The 21,690-nt window shown below is 38.2% G+C and overlaps 1 protein-coding gene across 11 annotated transcripts in view; it reads right to left on the reverse strand.

Annotated features, from left to right (window-relative positions):
• Nucleotides 1–21,690, reverse strand: part of SLC9A9 (solute carrier family 9 member A9) — a 703,484-nt gene that overhangs the window by 568,120 nt on the left and 113,674 nt on the right. For 2 of the 11 annotated variants that reach the window (XM_058730127.1, XM_058730137.1), the window contains exon 1: nucleotides 6,216–6,552. The exons of 6 other annotated variants lie outside the window; for them this stretch is intronic. In XM_058730127.1, the coding sequence (XP_058586110.1) occupies nucleotides 6,216–6,390 (175 nt within the window). In that variant the 5' untranslated portion in view covers nucleotides 6,391–6,552. Of the gene's footprint in view, nucleotides 1–6,215; nucleotides 6,553–18,420; nucleotides 18,492–20,761; nucleotides 20,786–21,690 lie in introns of those variants that run through there. 3 more of the 11 variants (XM_058730130.1, XM_058730136.1, XM_058730126.1) reach the window with 3 other exon arrangements.

Here is a 21,690-nt window from a genome sequence, read left to right on the forward strand (position 1 = left end):
GGAGGTTCCTCAAAAAACTAAAAATAAAGTACCCTACGATCCAGCAATTGCACTACTAAGCATTTATCCAAGGGATACAGGTATGCTGTTTTGAAGGGACACATGAATCCTCCAATGTTTATAGCAGCACTATCAACAATAGCCAAAGTATGGAAAGAGCCCAAATGTCCATCAATGGATGAATGGATAAAGAAGATGTGGTATATATGTACAATGGAGTATTACTCGGCAGTCAAAAAGAATGAAATCTTGCCATTTGGAACTACATGGATGGAACTGGAGGGTATTATGCTAAGTGAAATTAGAGAAAGACAAATATCATATGACTTCACTCATATGAGGACATTAAGAGACAAAACAGATGAACATAAGGGAAGGGAAACAAAAATAATATAAAAACGGGGAGGGGGACAAAACAAGAGACTCATAAATATGGAGAACAAACTGAGGGTTACTGGAGGGGTTGTGGAAGGGGGGATGGGCTCAATGGATAAGAGGCACTAAAGAATCTACTCCTGAAACCATTGTTGCACTATATACTAATTTGTATGTAAATTAAAAAAAATTAAAATGAAATTCAAATCAATCAATCAATCAATCAATAAATAAATAAATAAAGGAAGCCTTCTAGAGCTAAATGTGTGAAAGAGTATGGGTTTTATGGTCCTGGGCTTAAAGAAGCTCAGCTTGCTGTTGGTTCCCACCAAGTCACTTCATGTCTCTATGTGCCAGTTTCCTTATATGTTCTTTTCTCTTTGCTTTGCTTTTCTTTCCTTTTCTCTTCTCTCCTTTCCTTCTTTTCTTTCTTTCTTTCTTTCTTTCTTTCTTTCTTTCTTTCTTTCTTTCTTTCTTTCTTTCTTTCTTTCTTTCTTTCTTTCTTTTTTCAAGAGAGAGCATGAGCAGGGAAAGGAACAGTGTGAGAGAGAGAGAATCTCAAGCTGAGCATGAGAGAGAGAGAATCTCAAGCTGAGCATGGGACCTGACATGGGGCTCAGATCCCATGATCCTGAAATCATGACCTGAGCCAAAATCAAGAGTCAGAGGCTTAATTGCTTGAGCCATCCAGGAACCTCAGTTTCCTCATTTGTAACATGAAAATGTTATACCTCCTCCCCAACACACACACATGCACATACAAACACACCCAGGTTTGTGATACCCAGTGGTCGCATGGAGCCAAACTACCAAGGTTTGAGTCCTGGCTATGGCATATCATAGGTATGTGATCTTTGACAAGTTATTTGATTTTTGTTGTCTCAGTTTCTGCATCTAAAAAAAGGCTGTTGTGAGGATTAAATGAGTAAACACATGTAAAGCCCTTATGACAAAATAGTTCACATAGTAAATGCTATTTGTGTTAGCTATTTTCACTATTATATTTTGATGTAATAGATGTTTAACAAATGTTGGTTCTTGATATTTCCACTTCTTTAACCATATAATTTTAATTCAATTTAGACTATAATAATATCTCTGTAAACAGTTTGAATCATAGATTCATTTTCTTGATGTGTACACTTATTACCTTTTAATACCCTGAGAGGGGAATCTTTTGAGGAATCATAATAGTTTGCACTCAGGGCTTCCTCTGTAGCTCCTTAGAGATCCAGAAGCACAACAGAATGTATAGGAGGTTATTTTCTTAAAATCAACTTTTGAAAACCTACAGAGAGCAATATGCCTTGAATTTTTTCATTTTTTCAACATTTATTTGGCTAATACTTTACCGCACAGAAAATCTTGCCCTGATCTCTGAAGCTTCTTAAAGTCAACCTTTTTACACTAAAGGGAAAACAAGTTTAGTTCACTGGGCTCTTAACCCTAATTACCTTTCCTACAGATCCCTTCAAATTAAACCAGAACCACTCTGATTTTCACATGACATGCATCCATAAGCCCCTGAATCTCAACCTGCTCTCCCTGTTCTGATGGTATAACTTGCTCTCCTTACCTTTCTGACAGGAATTCAATAGCATTTAATGAGCACTCCTTACAAAATCAGAGCAGGACTAAAAGAACTAAGAGTGGTAAAATAACACTAACTAAAATCCTGTCTGGAAGAAAGGCCTGAATATCATTATAGGCTGGTAGGGTTCTGGAAAGAAAGCTACTGGTTTGGTTGGAGTGACTGAGAGATGCCTGACGGCTGAAGCTAGTCTTTGCCTAAATTTTGAAGGACTTTCGAAGCTGGAAGGGAGCTTTCATTTTTTCCTCTTTTTACAGATATGAAAAACAAGGCCAGAGATTAAGTCACTTGGCCAAAGTAATGCATCTAGCTACTGGGGAAAAAAAAAAAAAAGTTATCAAGATTGAAAAACCCAAATCCCCAAGAGAGAATCAAATGCTTTCTCCATTAAAGCATACCACATTTGAATAAGTACAAAACCTCAGAAGAGCCTTCCAGGCAGGGGGAGGAGGGCAAAGTGGGCAAAGTGGCAGTAAACAACTCCTATGGGCCTGGCAGTCAAGGAGTCAGTGCTGGACAGGAGCAGAGCAAAATGGATCAGTAGGGTGGAGCCCCATCATGTTCAGCAGCACAATTGTATCCTGAGGAACTTCCAACCAGTGCCCTATGATTTTTTAAGAAAGATAGCTTTTAAAACCTTAGTGATTCACATGTAACTGTATTATCTTTAAATTTCAAACAAACAAACAAAAAAGCTATTGAGTGAATTATTTAACCTTATTGTATTGCTAAGTATACTGTTAGATGATAAGACATAGTTTACATAGTTTAATATGGCATAGTTTGATGAAATAAAAATCTAAACTTTGTGGCTTGGAATTTCTTGGAATTTCTCTTCTGTCTGCTAAATAGTGAGCAAATTTCCACATGAGTTCAGAGACTGTCCCTTATATTGGAAGGCCATAAATCAAAGATAGACTTCTAAGAGGTTTGAATTGTTCTGTCCCTAAGCTTAGATCCCAACCCTCAAAGGTATGGCATTATGAATGTCCTATAAAGTATGAGAGCCTCCAGTGATGTGTAATGAAATTCTTAATGCTATCGGGGAATAAGGAGAGATTTTTCTTTTACGAACTATAAGCATGGGATGCAGGGCCCTAAGTGAGCAGCACTAAGTGCACCAGCTGCTGTCAGTCAATATTTTGGCCATTAATAGTCATTTAAGCTATTAGTCCAATTTAAATGACTATCATCATGGCTTAAGATATAAACCAGTTATAGATTTCAATCCTTAAATTTTGAAATAATGAGAGCGCAGAATGTCATGAAACACAATTACCCATTACTGTTCCTCATGAAGCAAAAATATGGTAATCACACTGTTACTGATTTTTAAAAGCATCCTAGGACCCTTAATGTCAAAAAAAGAAGATATTTTTCATATAATAGATTATTTGTAGTTGGGAGTATCAGACTGATCTCCAATGAACACAGAATCAAACTGAACACTACACATGATTTTTCTTGGCCTCCACAACCCCTCATAGGATATTTTAAGGTTAACAACTTGGAAATTGTTTCTATCAATAACTGTAAGAGAGCAATTAAATGTTCTATTTGATAACTTTTCCCCTCATTTTTCTTGAACTGCTCATTTCCTAAGCCCCTGCTCCTTAGAATTTTTAAGTTGGATTCCTGATCTACTGATAAAATGCATTAACATCTAATCTTTCTTCTAAAGGATATTTGACACATTTCAGCAGAATAACCAGCAGAAAGGCAGAATGTCTTAGTAGAGATGGAGGTTGAATCCCAACTCAGCAGCTAATTACATGACCTTCACCTAGCTAAGTTTTCCTTTCCTTGCCTGTGAAATTAAGATGTTGGAATTATGATCTCTAAGACTCCTTCCCAACTTGTGAATTTCAAATTCATTTATAGGCATTGGGTACTTCATTCACTTGGCATTTCCTTTCCCCTTCTCATTTAAACGTGTTTATTAGAATGTCCAATCTTGTTCCTCTGTTGTAGTTTCAGACTATTTTATCACTGATAGAAAGTCCCCAATAAACAGTTTAGATATAATGATGAACAGGAGCCAACTTTATAGACATGTGTATGTATAAAAGCACATGGACCTTGCTATGAATGACTGTTCAGTTTTGGGGAAGTTAGTTCACTGCTCTGAGATTTAGTTTCTTCCTCTGTATAATGAGGGGGCTGGAGAAGATAACCTCTATGATCCCCTTAAATTTCAACAATTATAATTCTTTACCAACAACAAAAAAATAACACTAAAATGAAAGTATTTTCATTCATTTATATAGTTTAAGATAACTCAAGGATACTCAAAATTTTAGTAAAGGAATAGTTATGCATACCTATGCATGTTTTCATAATTTTTATAATCATTTTACTTTGCATTGTTTCAGAATTTGCTTTCAATAACTTACATATAAAAAATTCAGAGGAATGGAAATCAGACAACTTAATCCCACTCTTATAAACCACAAGCCTTAAGAATAGCAATTTAAAGAAACGCTATCTGAACCATTCTGCAATACACTAATATTTTATGATTTCAACCTCAACTTGAAAGTATTTCATGAAGTTTTTAAGAAGTAAAGGTAATCTGGGACTTTTTCAGGCTCAAAAGTAAAAGTTGCACTTATATATTATGAGTACAAACTATGGTTGAATTTTAATAAATCATCGAAATTTAATCAATGTTTACAAAAGAATGTATCCATCATGGATTAGCTGAAATTGGTAAAATGAGTCATAGTTTAACCGTATTCAGTGCCGTGAAGAAATCTTCTAATAAAGGTTTATAATTTAAAAATCTGTGTTGTTATGCAAAACCATATATAGCCCTTTAATTTGATGCCAAGAATTACATTGTTTCTGGCTTCTCAGATTACATCCCATATCCTCTTTGGTTATTTATTAGCCAAGTCAAGAGAAAGATCATGGTTCACTGTTGATGGAGAAAAGCAAATGACTGGTACCTCGGGCTTTACACCTGACAGAACCACTTCCTTTCTGTTTGACATTTTCTTCAACCTGATTGTGTTTTCCCCTCAAATGAAAGTTTTGTTTTTTGCTTTAAGACCCTCAGTACAAAAGAATTTAACTCTGTGCTGGGAAGGGATCAGCACATCAGTCTCCTGAAAGAAAATATACTGCTTAGCCTATAACTTTTAGTTCCTAGCTCAAGTATCTCACCATGGAATCTAGTTTAGGCATAGAATTTCTTACAGTCCCAAATCATGACTGTACATTATTATCATCACAACATCACATGGTTAGCATATAAAATTGATCCTGTGCCCTGAACCTCAGGGATATAAAAGGCTTTAAGACTTCCAAAATGAGGGAAGAAAAATATAAAAGTACATTTTTTGCTATGAATTATAGCAATGCTTCACTTGTTTTCATTGTGTTCAAAGTTCCTATCCATTACCAAGCTGAGATAAGAATAGTATAGCAAGTTTTAGAACTACTGGTGTCTTGCATTGTACTTTCAAAGATGAGAGTACAGCATGGATAATCTCTGCACATTTTACTAAACTTTCTGAAAGGAATGACACGGTAAATTGTACAGAAAGAGCAATACTTCAGGAGTTTAAAATATTAAATGCTTTTCCAGATCTTTCCCCCTACTCCCCGCCAAAGGCACATAGCATATAATATTAAAAACGACAGTAATTATAAATTAGAAAGTGTAAAATCAGGCTAAGAAATGAAAAGTATTGCATAAGGAAACTTTTGTATAAGAAAATAAAACATTGCCCATATAATTAAAATGGGTTTGGATACAGTTTTTCCAATAGCAGGGGTGGGGTATGTTTCTGCCAGTTTCCTTCTTGAAACTAGTTGACATAAGACGATTCATTCCATACAGTTTTAAATAATGCTATTTCCAGAACGTTATAAAACTCATCAGTCCCTCCTGTGAAAGATTGCTGCTCTTTGTGACTGCAGAGTCCTGACTTCCCAATATCTATCATTACAAAAACAGTTTGCTTGGTTGGACTCCCCACATGACAATGGACCCGCATCTGTCAACAGACTCGCATTATGTGCCGCCTGAGAACACGACTATGACATTTACTCTTGTGACAGGGCAAATTTCAGCAGCTCATCTGGAAAGAGATGAGCATTCATTATGCTGCAGCACCTTTCATCAAGCTAATGACATTTCAATCAGCACATTTTCTCCAGTTTCAATACTTTGCCATCTGAGCACAAGTCTCTAATTACGCCCAAGCAACAAGTTTCACATCAATCCTACAATTTCTGCACTCACCATACACCATTGCTCCTCCGGTTTCATGCAAGAAGCGAAATCGATGATTTTTAAATAACCAGATTGTCAAAATGGTAAGGATGAGCAAAAAATTAAAGACAAGCAGCTCCACTGCTCCCTGATGTTGAAACTGATACTCATCCTTCTCTGACATAAACCTTTGCTGTCTCTCCATTCTCTGGTCTTCTCGTAATTCCTTAGACAAAAACCTGGATAAGGACTATTTTATCCAGATTTGCCTGAAACAGTCTAGCTGCCTGAAGATTTCAGAATAAACACTGCCACTTAAGTTGCTACTTCATGAGCGTTCTGCCTTAGTATTCAGATGGCTTCTCGTTACAACTTCCTGTTTCTCTTAAAGCAGCCCTGTCTCTTTTCAAACTCCAGAGTGTAGTTTCATCATGGACTCTTACGGTCTTGAAACAATCCATTCCACGAAATTATCTCTCATGTTGGACAAACCTGCAAGCCATCATTCTGAGATCTTGAGTCATGATTCTTATTGTTTCAAACAAGCTCCTTAAACTGCATAACTGGTGAACTGTAGATTAAGAATAAAACAGATCACCTTTCATCAGCAACATTTTCTAAGTTCAAAAAGCTAATTCCGAATCATAACCTCAATCACACGCCAGATTTCACCTCTCCAACCAAAGTCTACCAATGTGACAGGGTTTAATTGATGGCTCTGATTTGACCTAAGATGATTTCACAGGAATTTTGTTTTAAGGTGAGAATGAAAGAAGAATTTAGTATATGACTCCCCCTCCTTCTCTATGGCTTTATATAACTGGTAGTCACAAGTGCAGCATTTAAACTGCTCCCTTTTACCAAGAATAAATGAAAGCAAAAGACACAGAGAAAATCCTGTCCCCATCTCTACAGCTGTGCTGTTTGGATATGTTAAGTCAAAAAAGAAAAGACACTAAACACATATCTTTGAAGGAAGAAACCATATAGCCATCCTCAGCAATACTACATACATGGATTTCTCTTTATAGAGCTTCTGGTCCAGACATCCAGGACCCACAGAAATCTGCCATAGATCACAAACTTCCTCTGTCCTGTGGCAAAACAATGTGGTGAGGTCACTGAGGAATAGTCTGCCACCAGCAACAAAGGCTCCAAAAATCACAAGACTTAGACCATAACAGTGATGATTCTTCAGCTCACCTTCCATTTGGCAGGCCGTTTCTGTTTGAAATCATATTTTTATGCTTTTTGGAAAAGTTCAAGACAATATTACTACCAGGGGCTCTGCTGATTTTTCAGCAACTGCTATGATTTGTTGGCCTTATTGGTTCTATAGTGCAATTAGACACATCCAAGGGTTCAGTGACTTTTTTTCTCATTTCATGGGTTAAGTGAGTTTTTTCTCATTTCATGGTACTATTGTAACTCAGGAGTATAAATCATTTAGTATGCCCACATTCAACAGAATTGGCATTCAGTGTGTAGAGTGTAAATGACTTCTTGAGTAGAGAAAGTCCAAATATATCCTCCAAAGCTCTTGTCACCAAAGCTAGAGGTCAAACATATAATATATTGGAAACTAGCTCCTCAATAACAGTTTCACCCACAGGAAAGTCTCTCAACCACTTACTGTAAAACTGCTGTTTCAGCTTCTTTGCCTTCTGCAACTTTTGAAGCTGATTTCCTCTCTGAGTTTAACTCAGTGGGGGGTATTTATGTGGGCTGCAGATGTTCTTTTAACACACTACCCTTTTTGGCAGGCATATATGTGATGACTAATATTCGCACTGTTGTGAAATCTGTCAGCTAACGCTTGTGAGAATTTCATGAAGCCTTAGCTAGCAGGTTCTACCTTTACAATTTTGCAATCCCACAGGTTTAGTCTTGAGTTGTTAGATTTACAAGATAACCCGAATTCAAAGTCTAGCAATTCCCTTTTCTTTTTTTCTGTTTTGATCATCATTTAATTACTTTGGTTTCCTTTTAATAATGGTAATTACTCCATCTGGATAGAATAAACTTTCTTTGGTTGTCTTATTATGACATCCAATTGCATTCTCTTACCCAATAACACAGCTCAATGAGAGGATTAAAGTCCCTGAAATGTTTTGATTGGCTAATACATTGTTTTTAAAAGTCCTAAATTTGATGTCAACATACTCAAATAAGTGTATTTCACATTGAAAACTATATATATGGCTTCTCTAGAAAAAAAAACAAAAACAAACAAAACTGGTAAGATCTGGCCCACTGGGCTCTCCTTCCCATGTGGCCACAATCTGTTAGTGCCTGTTTGCCACAAATCCCATTCATCCCATTTCACTCATTCATGTTCCCTGTGTGGCCCCTGCAGTCATTTGGAAGTGTGGCTCCTGGTTCACTCTAGGAATGGAATATATTCACTGTTCTGCTGTTCAATATCATTTTATTTTCTGTTGCACCAATAAAAGTACAAAAAAATGAAATAGAAAAACATATTAATATGGCACCTACCATGGACAGGAAATATTTTAGGAAATTTAATTGTCTAAATTAATGTTCATAAAAACTCTTCTTTCTACAGCTGAGGGATTTAAGGCTCAGAGTTGACAACATGTGCAAGGGTGCATAACTAGTGGAAGTTAAATTTCTGTCTGGGGTTTAATGGCCTTAGGATGACATTTCTACGGTGATTAACTCATCTTGGTTTGTCAGGGACTTTCCTGGTTTTAGTACTGAAAGTCCCGTATCCCAGGAAACTCCTTAGTCACAGGCAAACCGATCATCCTAACAGACAAGGTTTCCAAAATGTGAAAATCCTCTTCTGTCAATAATAACTATTCTTTCTGACATTCCTGAGGGGTAATTCACACAAAGAAGAATATCAATTAAAAATTAAGGCACTGTTTTATTAGCTGGTGACAATAATCCTTAGTGCCAGGTTCTCTGATGAAGTTGGAATGGAACCCAAAATTTAGGCACAAGGCTCAAAGAAACATTCTTGATTGTTCCTTAATCCCACTCTTAGAACCTGCTGGCCAGTGAGTCAAAAGTTCTTGCTGCAAGATGCAACATGCAGGTGAGAGGAAGTAAAGAGAAAAACAAGATGGCACAGCCCATTTCAGTGAGTATGCCCTGCCTTAGCTTGCCTATCCAGCACCATGGAAGGAAAGACTTGAAGAGAGGAGTCTCCCAGGCCCGGTAACCTTGTATTGCATGGTAATACCACCACTAGTGAACATGACCAGTTAGAATGCATATACTGAGTTTCAGAATCTAACCAATCATTTGAGAGTTCCTTATTCTTGGAGAGGACAGTGGAGATTGTGGGCTCAGAGGATCAAGAAGGGAGATTTTCCTAGGGTTGAGGAGAGATGCTGAGAGTTCCCTTTCCTCAATCACTAGAGTCCCACCCTGCCAACTTCTCCCTCAACCACTGTGTTTAACAGAAAATACTTAAGCCAACCCAGTGCTTCATTCACTTGGCCTATCTCCCAATATTCATCCCTCTCTGAGACCGGTGAAGTGGGGCTATATATTTTGCCCCCAAAATTTCTGAAATGGGCCAGGACAGGACTGTAATTAAGTTTACTTAAGGAGTATACCATGTCCTGAACCAAAAATTCATGACCCATCCCCCATTCTATTGTCAAATTCATCATAAATCCATCCATTAAAGTAATAAAATAAGGAGACTATTAGGCTGGGGTGGCTCTAATGCCTTGGTAGCCTACGCAAACAAACCAAATCTAAGCCACAGTCAATGCACTCAAATCTAAGAGTGAAACTTAAGAACAATCAATTACAAACAGCCATCTAGACTTTCCCAAATAAGGCAATCACTTAAGTGATACCCAATCAAATAATTTACGAGACTCACTTCCACATCTTTTCTATAAATACTTCTCTCTTAGCTCCTGTTGGTAGAGTACTCCTAAACACTTTCAGTTTAATGCTGCCCCAGTTTAAATGGATATATACTCCCAAATAAACTTTTACAAATTTTAATGTGCCTTAGTTTACCTTTTAACACATCTCAGCTTCCCTACCCTCCAAAAAGTCACATTAGCACAAAAATGTCCCGAATTTGAAGAATATGTGCCCCTCCCATTAATAGACTCTACAGAAAAATAAGAGTTCAAAAATTTCACAAGGAAGTTAAATTGCAATAAACACTTAAACAATATTAACTTCCCCAAAACTTACTACCCAATACCTGGTTTTTCTTTGTCTGCCTCTGTAGAGTCTTGGGTCTCTGGAACCCAGGGCCAAAAACCCTCAGTGGGGGAAAAACCCATTTTGGAACAATGCTGGAGCCTCTGACCACAGCAAACCCCCTCGGGCATAATGTCCCTCTTAAGAATGTAACAGATACCACCTACTCCCCCTCAGGTTCCCCTCAGGAATTGGACAATCAAAATACCTAAGGAAGCTAAGTAAACCATAAAACTTTTGTTATCTGAGGGACAGTAAGGCCATGTCTGACTCTTCACACAATGGAATGGAGCCAATCAGAAATGGACAACCCAGCATCTAGAGTTATCCAGTCAGTAAGGGTAGAACCTGAGAAGGAATGAGGGGGAAGGGAAGAGGGTACTGAACAGAACCTTATGAAACAAAGACCCTTGCCTATAGTCATGGGTATTCACCCTCAAATGCCTCCTCTCTGTAAAGAAAGCTTTCATACTACTCTTATTTTCTAATCTTATACTCTAATAAACGTTTGCCTGCTGCTCATTTTGTGTCCAGTTCTTCATTCTTCGAAGCAGCAAGACAACAAATCCCCAGTACGGAGGTAAAAAATCCTGCAACATTTCTATTCAACAACTCAGGTACAGAAACATGTTTGGCATAAATGAGGATCTCTTCTTTCTTCTACCCTACAAGGTGTGTTCCTTCAGTGCTCTGAAGTGGGAAAACCGGGATATAGACCTCACTGTTTTTTCCCAGGTGACAATTTATCTCTGGATTGTTGATCTTTGATGGCCAGGAGTACATAAGAAGTTTCCCTATTCAGGGATAACCAGAAAGAAAGTGAATCCCCTTCCACTTGCACTGGATGCCACTTACTGGCCTTGCCCCAGAAAACATATACGAGATTCCACTTTTTATTTAGGCATTTATTCATTGAAGAATTCCCAAAGCTGTACAGAGTGGAAGAAAAGCAAATTTGGCATTGTGCTTGTAATCTAGCCACATCGGCCCTATGCCATTTAAGGGCAGTGGCTTCACAGCTAAAGCCTCATGAGTGAGGAGGGTCCCAGATGGATAGCCCTGGATTCTTAATTCAGCCTCTTCTCTCCTTTTGTCTCCAGCTTTGTCCTGGCAACACATCACCACTTTTCTTTTGTAGAGAGAAACAATAAATGTTACATATCAATTATATCTCAATTTGAAAAGGTTAAGAAAAAAGAAATAAAAGCTTTGGTCCATTGATCCCCTCTTCTGTCTTGCACATATTGAAGAGTCAGGCATGAGAAACTCATTGGCTTTTTATTGTATTTAATCTCTGTCAGCTTTTCACAAGGTAAGGTAAATGCAAGCTGGCCACAGTGGCTTCCCCCAACCTAGGAAGGAAGTTTCAGAGATGAAGGGAAGTATGAGCTCTGGAGCCAAGGACAGGGAGGACAAAATGGAAAACTGCCACTGGAAGCTGCAGCTTATTTTAATGAAAATTTCCTGCAATCAAAGACCTGAGAAAATGCATTTCTTTGATTTCCTATTAACTGTCCACATGATAAATTAACATTCTTCTTAGGATATAACTTCTATTCTACGTCTTAAAAACTAGTAAGTCTGACCTCATTAGCTAAAAGACATTTTGCCCTATCACTTCTGTTAAGTTATAAAATGTTTATATGAACTAAAAAGAAAGGTCCCATGCCCTTCATCTCTCCCTAATTTCTACACTTTTTTCCAGTGAGAGAAAGGGACAAAAGAGAAGGGAAAGCAGAATTTTCAAAAAGGTGACACTGAATAATCTTAAAAATATTTTTCTGAAATGAAGTATGTAAATGGCAAGCAGGTTTTGACAGAAATACCTCTAGTGTCTCTTAAATCTATTAAAAATCCAGCCTTTGAGGCAGGCTTTGTTGTCTCAATGTGGGTTCCCTCAAAAGCAGAGCCTAAGACAAGGACTTAGGTGCAGCTAGTTTATTTAGATAATCCCAGGAATCACAAGTGAGGAAGTGTGCATAAAGACCAGGAAATACCATTATTCAGAAATAAAATTATAAGCCTCATTGGAGCCATTCCCCATTTCATCCATATCTTTACAGGGTCTGTGTACTTTGAAACTTTAATTTATAGGTATGCTGAAAACATTCCTTAAGCAGCACCTAAGATTAATTTTATTTATGCTTGAGGCAACTAAATTACATAATAAATTCCATGACAAACAACATGGGTCTCTTGGATAAGAAGGGAAATCATGCCCTATGGCCAGCAGAGTTAAAGTCCCATATCACCTGTGGAGAGGAAATTCTATATGCTTTGAAATGTTATTTTATGATGGTTATGTCATATCTAAAGTTTATGCTTTAAATTAAAAGTTTAAAACTATCCTGGGACTCTTTGAAGACTATGTAACTTGGTGTATGCACATATAAACATACATTACATACAACCCCAGGATTGTACTCCAAATAAAGTTTAAATTAACAATAGGTGGTTAAATATTCATTTTAATCCAGCATTGAAAGTTTTAAGGGATTTCATAGGAAAGTGTGATTTTAGTTCTATAAAAATGTCCTACATTACTGTGGAAGAAAACGACAAATTCACAAAGCTTTTCAATGGCATTTCTTTTGTGTGTTCTTATTACATTAGATATTAGATCCAAGAAAGTTTCTTCGTTACCTAGACTAAGTATGGATATGCAAATAACAATTATATTATTCAGTTAGAAGATATAAGTAAGTAATCCATTCTCATTTCTAAGCTCTAGTTGAATGTATATGCTCCCTCCCATTCATATGTTGAAACCTGATCCTTACTATGATAATATTTGGAGGTTGGTCTTTTGGGATATAATTAGGGACTAGTGCCCTTATAAAAAGGACCCCAGAGAATCCCCTTGGCCCTTCTATCATGTGAGGACACAGCTAGAATATAACTGTCTATATATGAACCAGGAAATGGATTCTCAACAGACTCCAAATCTGCTAGCATCTTGATTTTGGGCTCCCCAGCCTCCAGAACTGTGAGAAATAGATGTTGTATAAGCCACTCAGATTATGGTAATTTTGATATAACAGCCCAGACAGACTAAGACACTAGGTAGGGGAAAGGATATTCCTCAAAATACTATCAGGACATATAAATCTCAATTGAAGCTGTAACAGAGAACATTGTATTATAGCAGCTGTCAGAAAGGCTCTTCAAGTTTCTCAGATTCCTTAACAAAATTCTTGAAAAGACAAGACAATTATGAATATTTACTCACTCTTCGTATTCTCTCTACAAAAATAGTTTTTCTACAGCACATTTGGGCTCCACAACTGAGGGACTATAAACAATATACAGTTTGTAAATGTTAAGTGAAGAATCTTTTTTTAAAAAACAAAAATGTCTTCCTATCTCTACTTTGAACATACTTTGAACCTTGTCTGTTAATGCACTATAATCTTGAGAAATGTTAAATTTAGAAAGAGCAGAATCAATTGATTGCCAGAAATTTAAGATTGAGACAGTGCTGAATTCCACCAAAACTTACTCTTACAACTAATTTATATCCATGTGAAAAATGGAATTGTTCTATTAGGATTCAGCACTTTAACCTAAGTTCCTCCCTTTCACTATCTTAACAAAAGAAGAATATACACAAAATAAAAACCGAGCAAGAACACAGTTATACCCGAAGTATAAGGCTTTTGGTGAACTATGTTTGACAATCTGGCTTAGACCAGAGGCCTCCCACCCCACCCAAAAGCTACATGGGAAAGTAAGGAGGACACATTCAGAGACACACCTCCTGAGGTAAGACCAGATCTGCAGGGCAGACTCCACATCCATGCACTTAGCCTGTTTTAAGAAGGGAGGTCTCCTGCAGAGACAGCAGGAAAGAGAAAGAAAAAAAAAAAAAATGTTTGTGCTCTACCCACCCCTCAACCTTCAGGGCTCCCTTCAACTGCAATGATCAAAGAAGGAGATAAAATGTTCAACCTTCTCTGCTCCCAAGCACTGGAAACTCACCTCCAGTAAGGTGTAGCCCAACTGATATGAGAGTGGGATCACCCACTGAACATTCCTGTTCCAAGGGATCAAGAGAGAGGCAGAAGCTCCCTCGTGGCACCTCCAAAAGGTTAGATGTATTGGTAGAAGTTTCCTCCTGCATGGACCACTGCAAAATGTGGGGATAGTAGCAGAAGGATTGCCCATTAAGTCTCCTCAGGTATTTGTGCTTTAAACCTGTTGCATTTAACTGTCAAGCCTGTTAGGCTGTCAGGCTGACCCACTCCAGAGAGGAAACCAGCAATGTGTCTAAGCAATTCTCCTGTATTCAAGAGGATGCTTCTTTTGAATCCTCCTGAGACCAGTGTGTTAAGTGATCTAACTGTTGCTCCCTTCGAGAAAGGATAAACATTTATAAATTTGCCTTAACTCCACCTCACACCAAAGGACGAAGAATTATTCCTATTCAACTTTTTTGTGTGTAAATTGTGTTGATCCATATTGTGCAACCAGTTTTTTTAAAAAGTAAACAAGCTCCATGTGCTAGCATAAAAATACTCAAAAAATGCTCAAAAAATAAAACAATAAACATCCCAGATTTGAACACTGATTATTTGATTATCAAGTTGAAAGAGTAAGCGCTAAAATTCTAAATCAAATTCCCTTTCCCCTTGCAAACTAAATTCATTTTTTTTCTGTATACTTTCTGATTTTGTTGGATTGGTCTCATTCTGATGGGGCCAGATTTCCTTCAGCAGCTGTAGTACTTTAGACCATCTCTGAAGCACTGAGATGACTATAGCTTCTTCAGCAACTACAAAGTTGAATTAATCCAGCCATAAATATTCATTCTGGTGTGCTAAAGAAAAGGACACCTGAGAATCACAGCACCAGACTTACTCTAATAAGTTAAGAAAACACAAGCAAGCAATTCCCATGCCACTTAGAGCATCATCCCAATCAAAATTATCTGTCCCCATTTTTGTAATTAGTACAACCCATGTCTATATTTTTGTCATCATTCATGGAACATTGCTGAGAGTTTTTACCACTGGGAAATGCAGGCATGTGGAGAAAACACAAAGTTACAGGTAAAATATTTTGTTATCAGGCTGACCAACACAAACGTCCATATGGGCATGTGGGCCAGAGGAATTTAAACCCACAAGGGAGGAAGTGCCCATTCACTGGCACATTGTGTTTCCTACACTAAGGGGGAAATTCACTTGGATATACTGCACTGTCTCGCCATTAGAGAGAAACATTCAAAATACTATCTTCTTTTTTAAAAAAAAAATTTATTTTGAGAGAGTGAGAGGGTGAGAGTGGGGGAGGTGCAGAGAGAGAGGGAGAAAGAGAATTCCCAAGTGTCAGAATCTGCACTGACAGTGCAGAGCCGATGCAGGGCTCCAAATGACAAACCATGAGCTGAAATCAAGAGTTGGATGCTTAACCCACAGGGCCACCCAGGTGCCTCAATACTATCTTCTTTTAAAACCATAAAATGTGCAGTGATGACACCTCTAGTCCAGTTCTCCAATAAATTTAAATTTATTGGCCGCCCTGTGTTTGTCCTGCATGTTGAAAACCTCTTAATTATTAATGAAATGACAAACATCTAGACCTTTAACATACTCCACTATAAAATCATGTGAGGGAATTGTTATGATATGAATGGCAACAGTTTTATGGTTTGTTGGGGCTGCATGATGAATAGTTTTATTTCCTCTACTTTCATGTGAGCTGAAAATCTCCGTAATAACCTTTTTTTTCAAATGAATTTTTATTTCTCTCTTGATTGCTGCATTATGCTTTTTTTTCATGTGATTTTCCCTAAAACCTTGACGTTCCTTGGCTTTTGGACTTTCCAATCCTTAAACACATTTTTCCCGCATAATCAGTGATGCAACTATGCCTTCAGATACATCTTTTCTTACAGCAGTTTGATAATCCCCTAATACTCCATTCCCTTCTGTTCTTCCATGAATCCTACAAGATCAGCAGGGCCTTGAATGTTTTTTTCCTCCTGGGTAGCATTGATAGCTGGATTAGAATGCCTGACGTCTTCTTTCTTTAAGACAAGACAGTTGTTCTAGGGTCCCCCATACAAAATTAATGAGTTCCAGAGCAATCAAATGTGTTCACTGTTTAAAAATATCCAGTCACCTTCTTCATCCTAAATTGTATAATTCTACCCATAAGTTATCTTCCATCTGCCCAGCAGCTAACCCTGGCTTGTAAATTATCTCTTTTGAATTATTGGGCTACTTTTACAGTGACTTATCGTCCCTAAACCCTTGTTCAGAGTCCTAACTATGAATTTCCTGGACATCTTCCCCCAAACCATGGCCATATGAGTTTTGCAAACTAAAGCGATGGTGTCACCTTAAAACTTATCAAACAATGTTTAATGTATTCTCTGCTAATCTTCCAGCCCTTTTATCAAATATTTTCCATTCTTTTCTGAAAACACCATGCAACATTTCCACAAAATTTATATGTATATGCAGATACATAAGGGGAGTATTTTCAGGTTTACAAAAAAATTAAGAGACAGATACAGAGATTTCCCTCATATCCTTTGCCCACACATGTAGAGCCTCCTCATTACCAGAATCATTCATAAGAATGGCACATTTTTTTTTTTTACCAAGAACAAACTTACATTGATAGATCATAATTGCCCAAAGTTCATAAAGTTCTGTTGTGGTGTTGTACATTCTATGGGTTTGGAAAAATGTATAATGACATATGCCCATCATTATAATATCATACAGAATATTTTCACTGCTCTAAAAAAACTTCTGTGCTTGGCCAATTCATCTCCCCACTGTCTCCACCTGCCCCTGGCAATGACTGATCTTCTCATCTCCATAGTTTTGCTTTTACCAGAATGTCATATAGTTGGGATCAAATAATAGTAATGTAGCCTTTTCATATTATTTTCTTTCCCTTAGTAACATGTATTTAATGTTCTTCCATGTGTTCTCTACCTGGGCCTTCACTGGGGGAGTTAACTCAGTTAGCTTTCTCCATCTTACTGTTTTTGTTTGTTCTCTTGAGCTCTCCAAAGTCCTTGATTGGGTAACACTAAAATACTTCCCTTTTTGCTAGTCCCATCTTTTTTCAAGAATTCAATCTTATTTCACCTCTATTTGAAAACATATGACTTCATTGTACTTTCAGTTTTCCTCATTGATGCTCTGATTGCAAGATCAAACCTCTTTCCAAAGAGTTTTCTGTCCTTGATATATCACCAAACAAACCAAATTCCTAATGTCAGAGTGTTCTGGGTAAAAATCTTAAAATTGTTCCTCTTTAGCCTTTGGTTCATAATAAGGATGGTTTTGTTTTGCCCTCTACTTCCACTTAAAAATGTGATATAGCCACTATAGGAGAAGGCCAACATTCCTCTTTCTTTCTTCCACTACCCTTATGTGGTTAAAACTAGTTGCAGTTTCTGAAATGTACACCCATGAGCAGAATTCTAAACATATCCAATTCAGAGCCAATATATGACTGGAGGTACAGGTCGGGGTATTTCCAGAACCCTCTGCAGTAGCCTCATGAGCCCTAGAAATTATTTGTCTCTTGATGTAGTTTAAAACAAAGTAAAGCAGTCAGAATTTGGAACAAGTGCTCTAGAGTTGCTACTGAGGCCTGATGCTGAAAAACTAGAGGATGAAATGAACACAGTAGTACCCAGTGCCCCATGGAAAACTTAACTTACAGACCTGGCTGAGAAGCACTATGTGGGGGAAAAAAAAAGATGCCATGAAAATGATAATCATTCTTTCCACAAATGTCTAAAAAGGCCTTGAATAGTGAAGATCACCTGCTTTGAGGTGGAACTCTATAACTGGAACTCTGCTTCTGAGCATCCTTGTGTCTGATGTACCAGCTGTGGACATGCTATAAGCCACTATGAGCTGTCCCAGCCTAAGCTAGCCACCAAGTCCCACCCTAAGATTCTCAGTCTCCTTAGATTTCCTTATAGTGACCAAATGCCCATCTTGCGTATCTACTTGTTTCCCAGCCCGTATTTTTGAGGTATTTTAGGTTAAAATTTTCTCTTGCTCACCTCCAGGGTGCTGACTGATTAAGTGAATATAGCCAACTGTATTAATGCCTTAGCAGTGCTTCTGCTGAAGCATATTGGAGAATGGAGCTTGGATCTTAGAATTAGAATCTGCACATTCACAATGGGGCTGTGTCCAGGCTGCAGACAAGACTGTGTAGCCACTTACCGAGCCAGCTTCAGGGACAAGCCTACATTGGGCTCGGTCTCAAATAGGTACTGCTGCCTGTAGAAGGACATGGCCCCGGTGGCCTACTGCATTGCCACAGAAGTGAAGGTGAGCCTGTTTGCATCTGAGAGCTCAGGGGGTCACAGAAAGAGAGAAAAGTGGTCTCTTCCTCTGTTACAAGCATAATCCTCCAGGGTTAAATATAGCTTAAGTATCGCTCTGCTTGAGGAGGGTGGGAGGAGGGGCACAAGCCTCTTAGCCAGGACTATTCCAGAAGGACAGAAGAGTTGGTGAATGTGTCTTTCCTTCTGGGCCAAGATGGACTCATGTGAAGGAGAGAAATTTTCTACCCTAACTCTTCTAAGTTTTAGTTTTTAAAACTGAAGAGACCACAATGGGGGAGGCCAGACCTTCAGATGAGTCATCTAATCAGAGAAAGTCACAAATTCAGAAGCTTTCCCTATGAAACATTACCGAACTCTGATTTTAGTATTCATATGATAATATAATTGATAACTTTGTATTGTAATGCTTCTAACAAAGTTTTTCTAAACTCTAAAAATTCCACCCTTGAAATACAACCTTGTATTTCAATATCTCTTCAGTAATAGTAACTTCACTCAGGAGGAACACTCTTTTATTGGTCAAATATCGTGGCTCTCAAAGCAAGGTCTGGACCAGCAGCATTAGCATCACCTGGAAACTTGTTAGAAATGCAGATTATTCCACCTCAGCTCACTGCGTATGAAACCCTGGTGGGGTGAAACCCAGAAACCTGTGTTTAACAAGCCCTCCAAATGATTCCAATGCTCACTAATGTTTGAGAACTACTGGTCCAAGACATGCCTTGATAGACAGATGCTTCAGTGGAGCAATAAATGACTCATGTCAAAAAGTGAAAGGATCTAATACACAAATGAAAAAGTGCTCAGGTCTGGTTTAAAAATACAGATTGAGAGGTGTATGGGTGGCTCAGTTGGTTAAGCTTCTGAGTCTTGATTTCAGCTCTGGTCATGCTCTCATGGTTCGTGGGTTCTGAGCTCTGCATTGGGCTCTGCATGGAAAGTGTGGAGGCTGCTTGGGATTCTCTCTCTCCCTCTGTCTCTCTGCCCCTCCTCTGCTTGCACTGTCTCTGTCTCTCTCAAACTTTATTAAAAAATACAGATTGAAATAATTATTGTATAAAATCACATGTAAACAATACCACACATGCAAAACCTCAAGGTGATACCAATTATCCCACTCACAGATAAATTGAATGCCAACGCACTGTTATTTAAGGAACAGTTGTATGTGACCAGTGCTGTATTTTTTTCTTTTTCCTTTTCTTTTTCTTTTTTAAGTGTACGAAAGGACAGTAAACATCCTGTTCATTCTCCCAGGCATTGCATCACTTCCATTCCCAAGGGGTCGGCATCAGCTCCTGTCTGCAGTGTCCCACAGGCTTGGCCTCCTCTCTCCTCCTTCATCATTTATCTGATTCCCCTTCCTTCTTACACGTTTTGCCTCCATTAAAAGGTATATTGCTGTTTTGAAATAATATTCGACGTGGTTCTGCCTACATTGCCACTAAGAGTGTTGACACAGTAGACACAAAGATGATTATTATGCAGACATCTAGGATAACAAATAGTGTTTTCTTATCCTTTGTCCCTTTTTTTCTCCTATCTCTCTAACTCCTCTACTCTAAGGAAGCTCCTCCAGATATGATGTCCCTTTCCTCCTTTTATGCATTGGGTGCTAGCTCCACACTGCAGTCCCAGCTGTCTAGTGACATCTTTGTGAGTCCATGCTTGTCCCGTCATGCTTTCTTTTCTTTCTTTTTATATTATCTCATTTTCTTCCTTCTTTTGCATTCTCTTTCCTTTCTCTCTAATTTCCCCTACTCCTTCTGTATTCCCCTGTCTTCTCTCCCTCACCCTTCTTTCATCTTATTTCCCCTTTCAGCCCAACTTAGGAGACGCTGAGCCAACTGGGAGGCAAACAGGAAACATGCAAGGTACTTTGGGGACACTGAGAACACTTGATGCTCTGAGGGTGAAGGGTCCAGTCCTGTGCTGGGTGTCCCTGGCCATAACAATATCTAGAAGCCAGGATTGGCGTGGCATTTACATTCTATGCACATTTTCCCCCTGGAGTTCACCCTACTAAATTATTCCAGTTTCAAGTACTTACTTTCTTTGGCCTCAGTTTCCTATCTCTCTCCCCCAATTCCAACTTCACTACACCTTGGGAATATCTGTTATAAAAAATAGGCAAGAATGTTTTCTTACTACCCTGTTCTTATTAGTATAAAACTATTGCAGAAGAGGTAGTTAACAAACAAAATGTACATATGCCACAGCCTTAAATCACAAGGTAACAGAGATTTAAACATCTCACGGAATTCTCATTCTCCCAAAGTGTGTACTATTCCTATAAACTCCTAAGTTTTTTCTCTATTTTTTTAAAATATAATTTATTGCCAAATTGGTTTCCATACAACACCCAGTGCTCATCCCAACAGGTGCCCTCCTCAATGCCCATCACCCACTTTCCCCTCTTCCCCACTCCCCCATCAACCCTCAGTTTGTTCTCAGTGTTTAAGAGTCTCTTATGGTTTGCGTCCCTCCCTTTCTGTAACTTTTTTTTCCCCTTCCCCTCCTCCATGGTCTTCTGATAAGTTTCTCAAGATACACAAAATCATAAATTCCTAAGTTTTAACAAGAAATCCAGAGGGCATGTTAGAGTTCTACTGGTCTGGCTCTCTGGGCAGCCATTTGCTCCTTGCTGTGACAAGCAATAATTCTTCAATAATTTTTGATAATTTTCTTCTGTTAACAGTGGATTTCTATTCAGGAACACCTCTGATTTCTTGTTGAACACCACCCTCTACATCTCTCAAATTCAAATGTGTCCCCCCTCCCCTGCCTCAATGTCCAGTAACTATTGTTGCCTTTAAGGATGGCAGAACCGAACCAATGTGTGCTCTGTGTCACCTCTCAACAATCTGCTCTTTAGTATTTGACACAGGTCCTGCAAGAGGCATGTTAACGAGTCGAGAGAACAGATCTAAATAATAATCATTTAAACTCCCAAAATGCAGAGATGCAGCAGTGCTACCC

The sequence above is a fragment of the Neofelis nebulosa genome, chromosome 5 (assembly GCF_028018385.1).
Source record: "Neofelis nebulosa isolate mNeoNeb1 chromosome 5, mNeoNeb1.pri, whole genome shotgun sequence".
NCBI classification, from domain to species: Eukaryota; Metazoa; Chordata; class Mammalia; order Carnivora; family Felidae; genus Neofelis; species Neofelis nebulosa.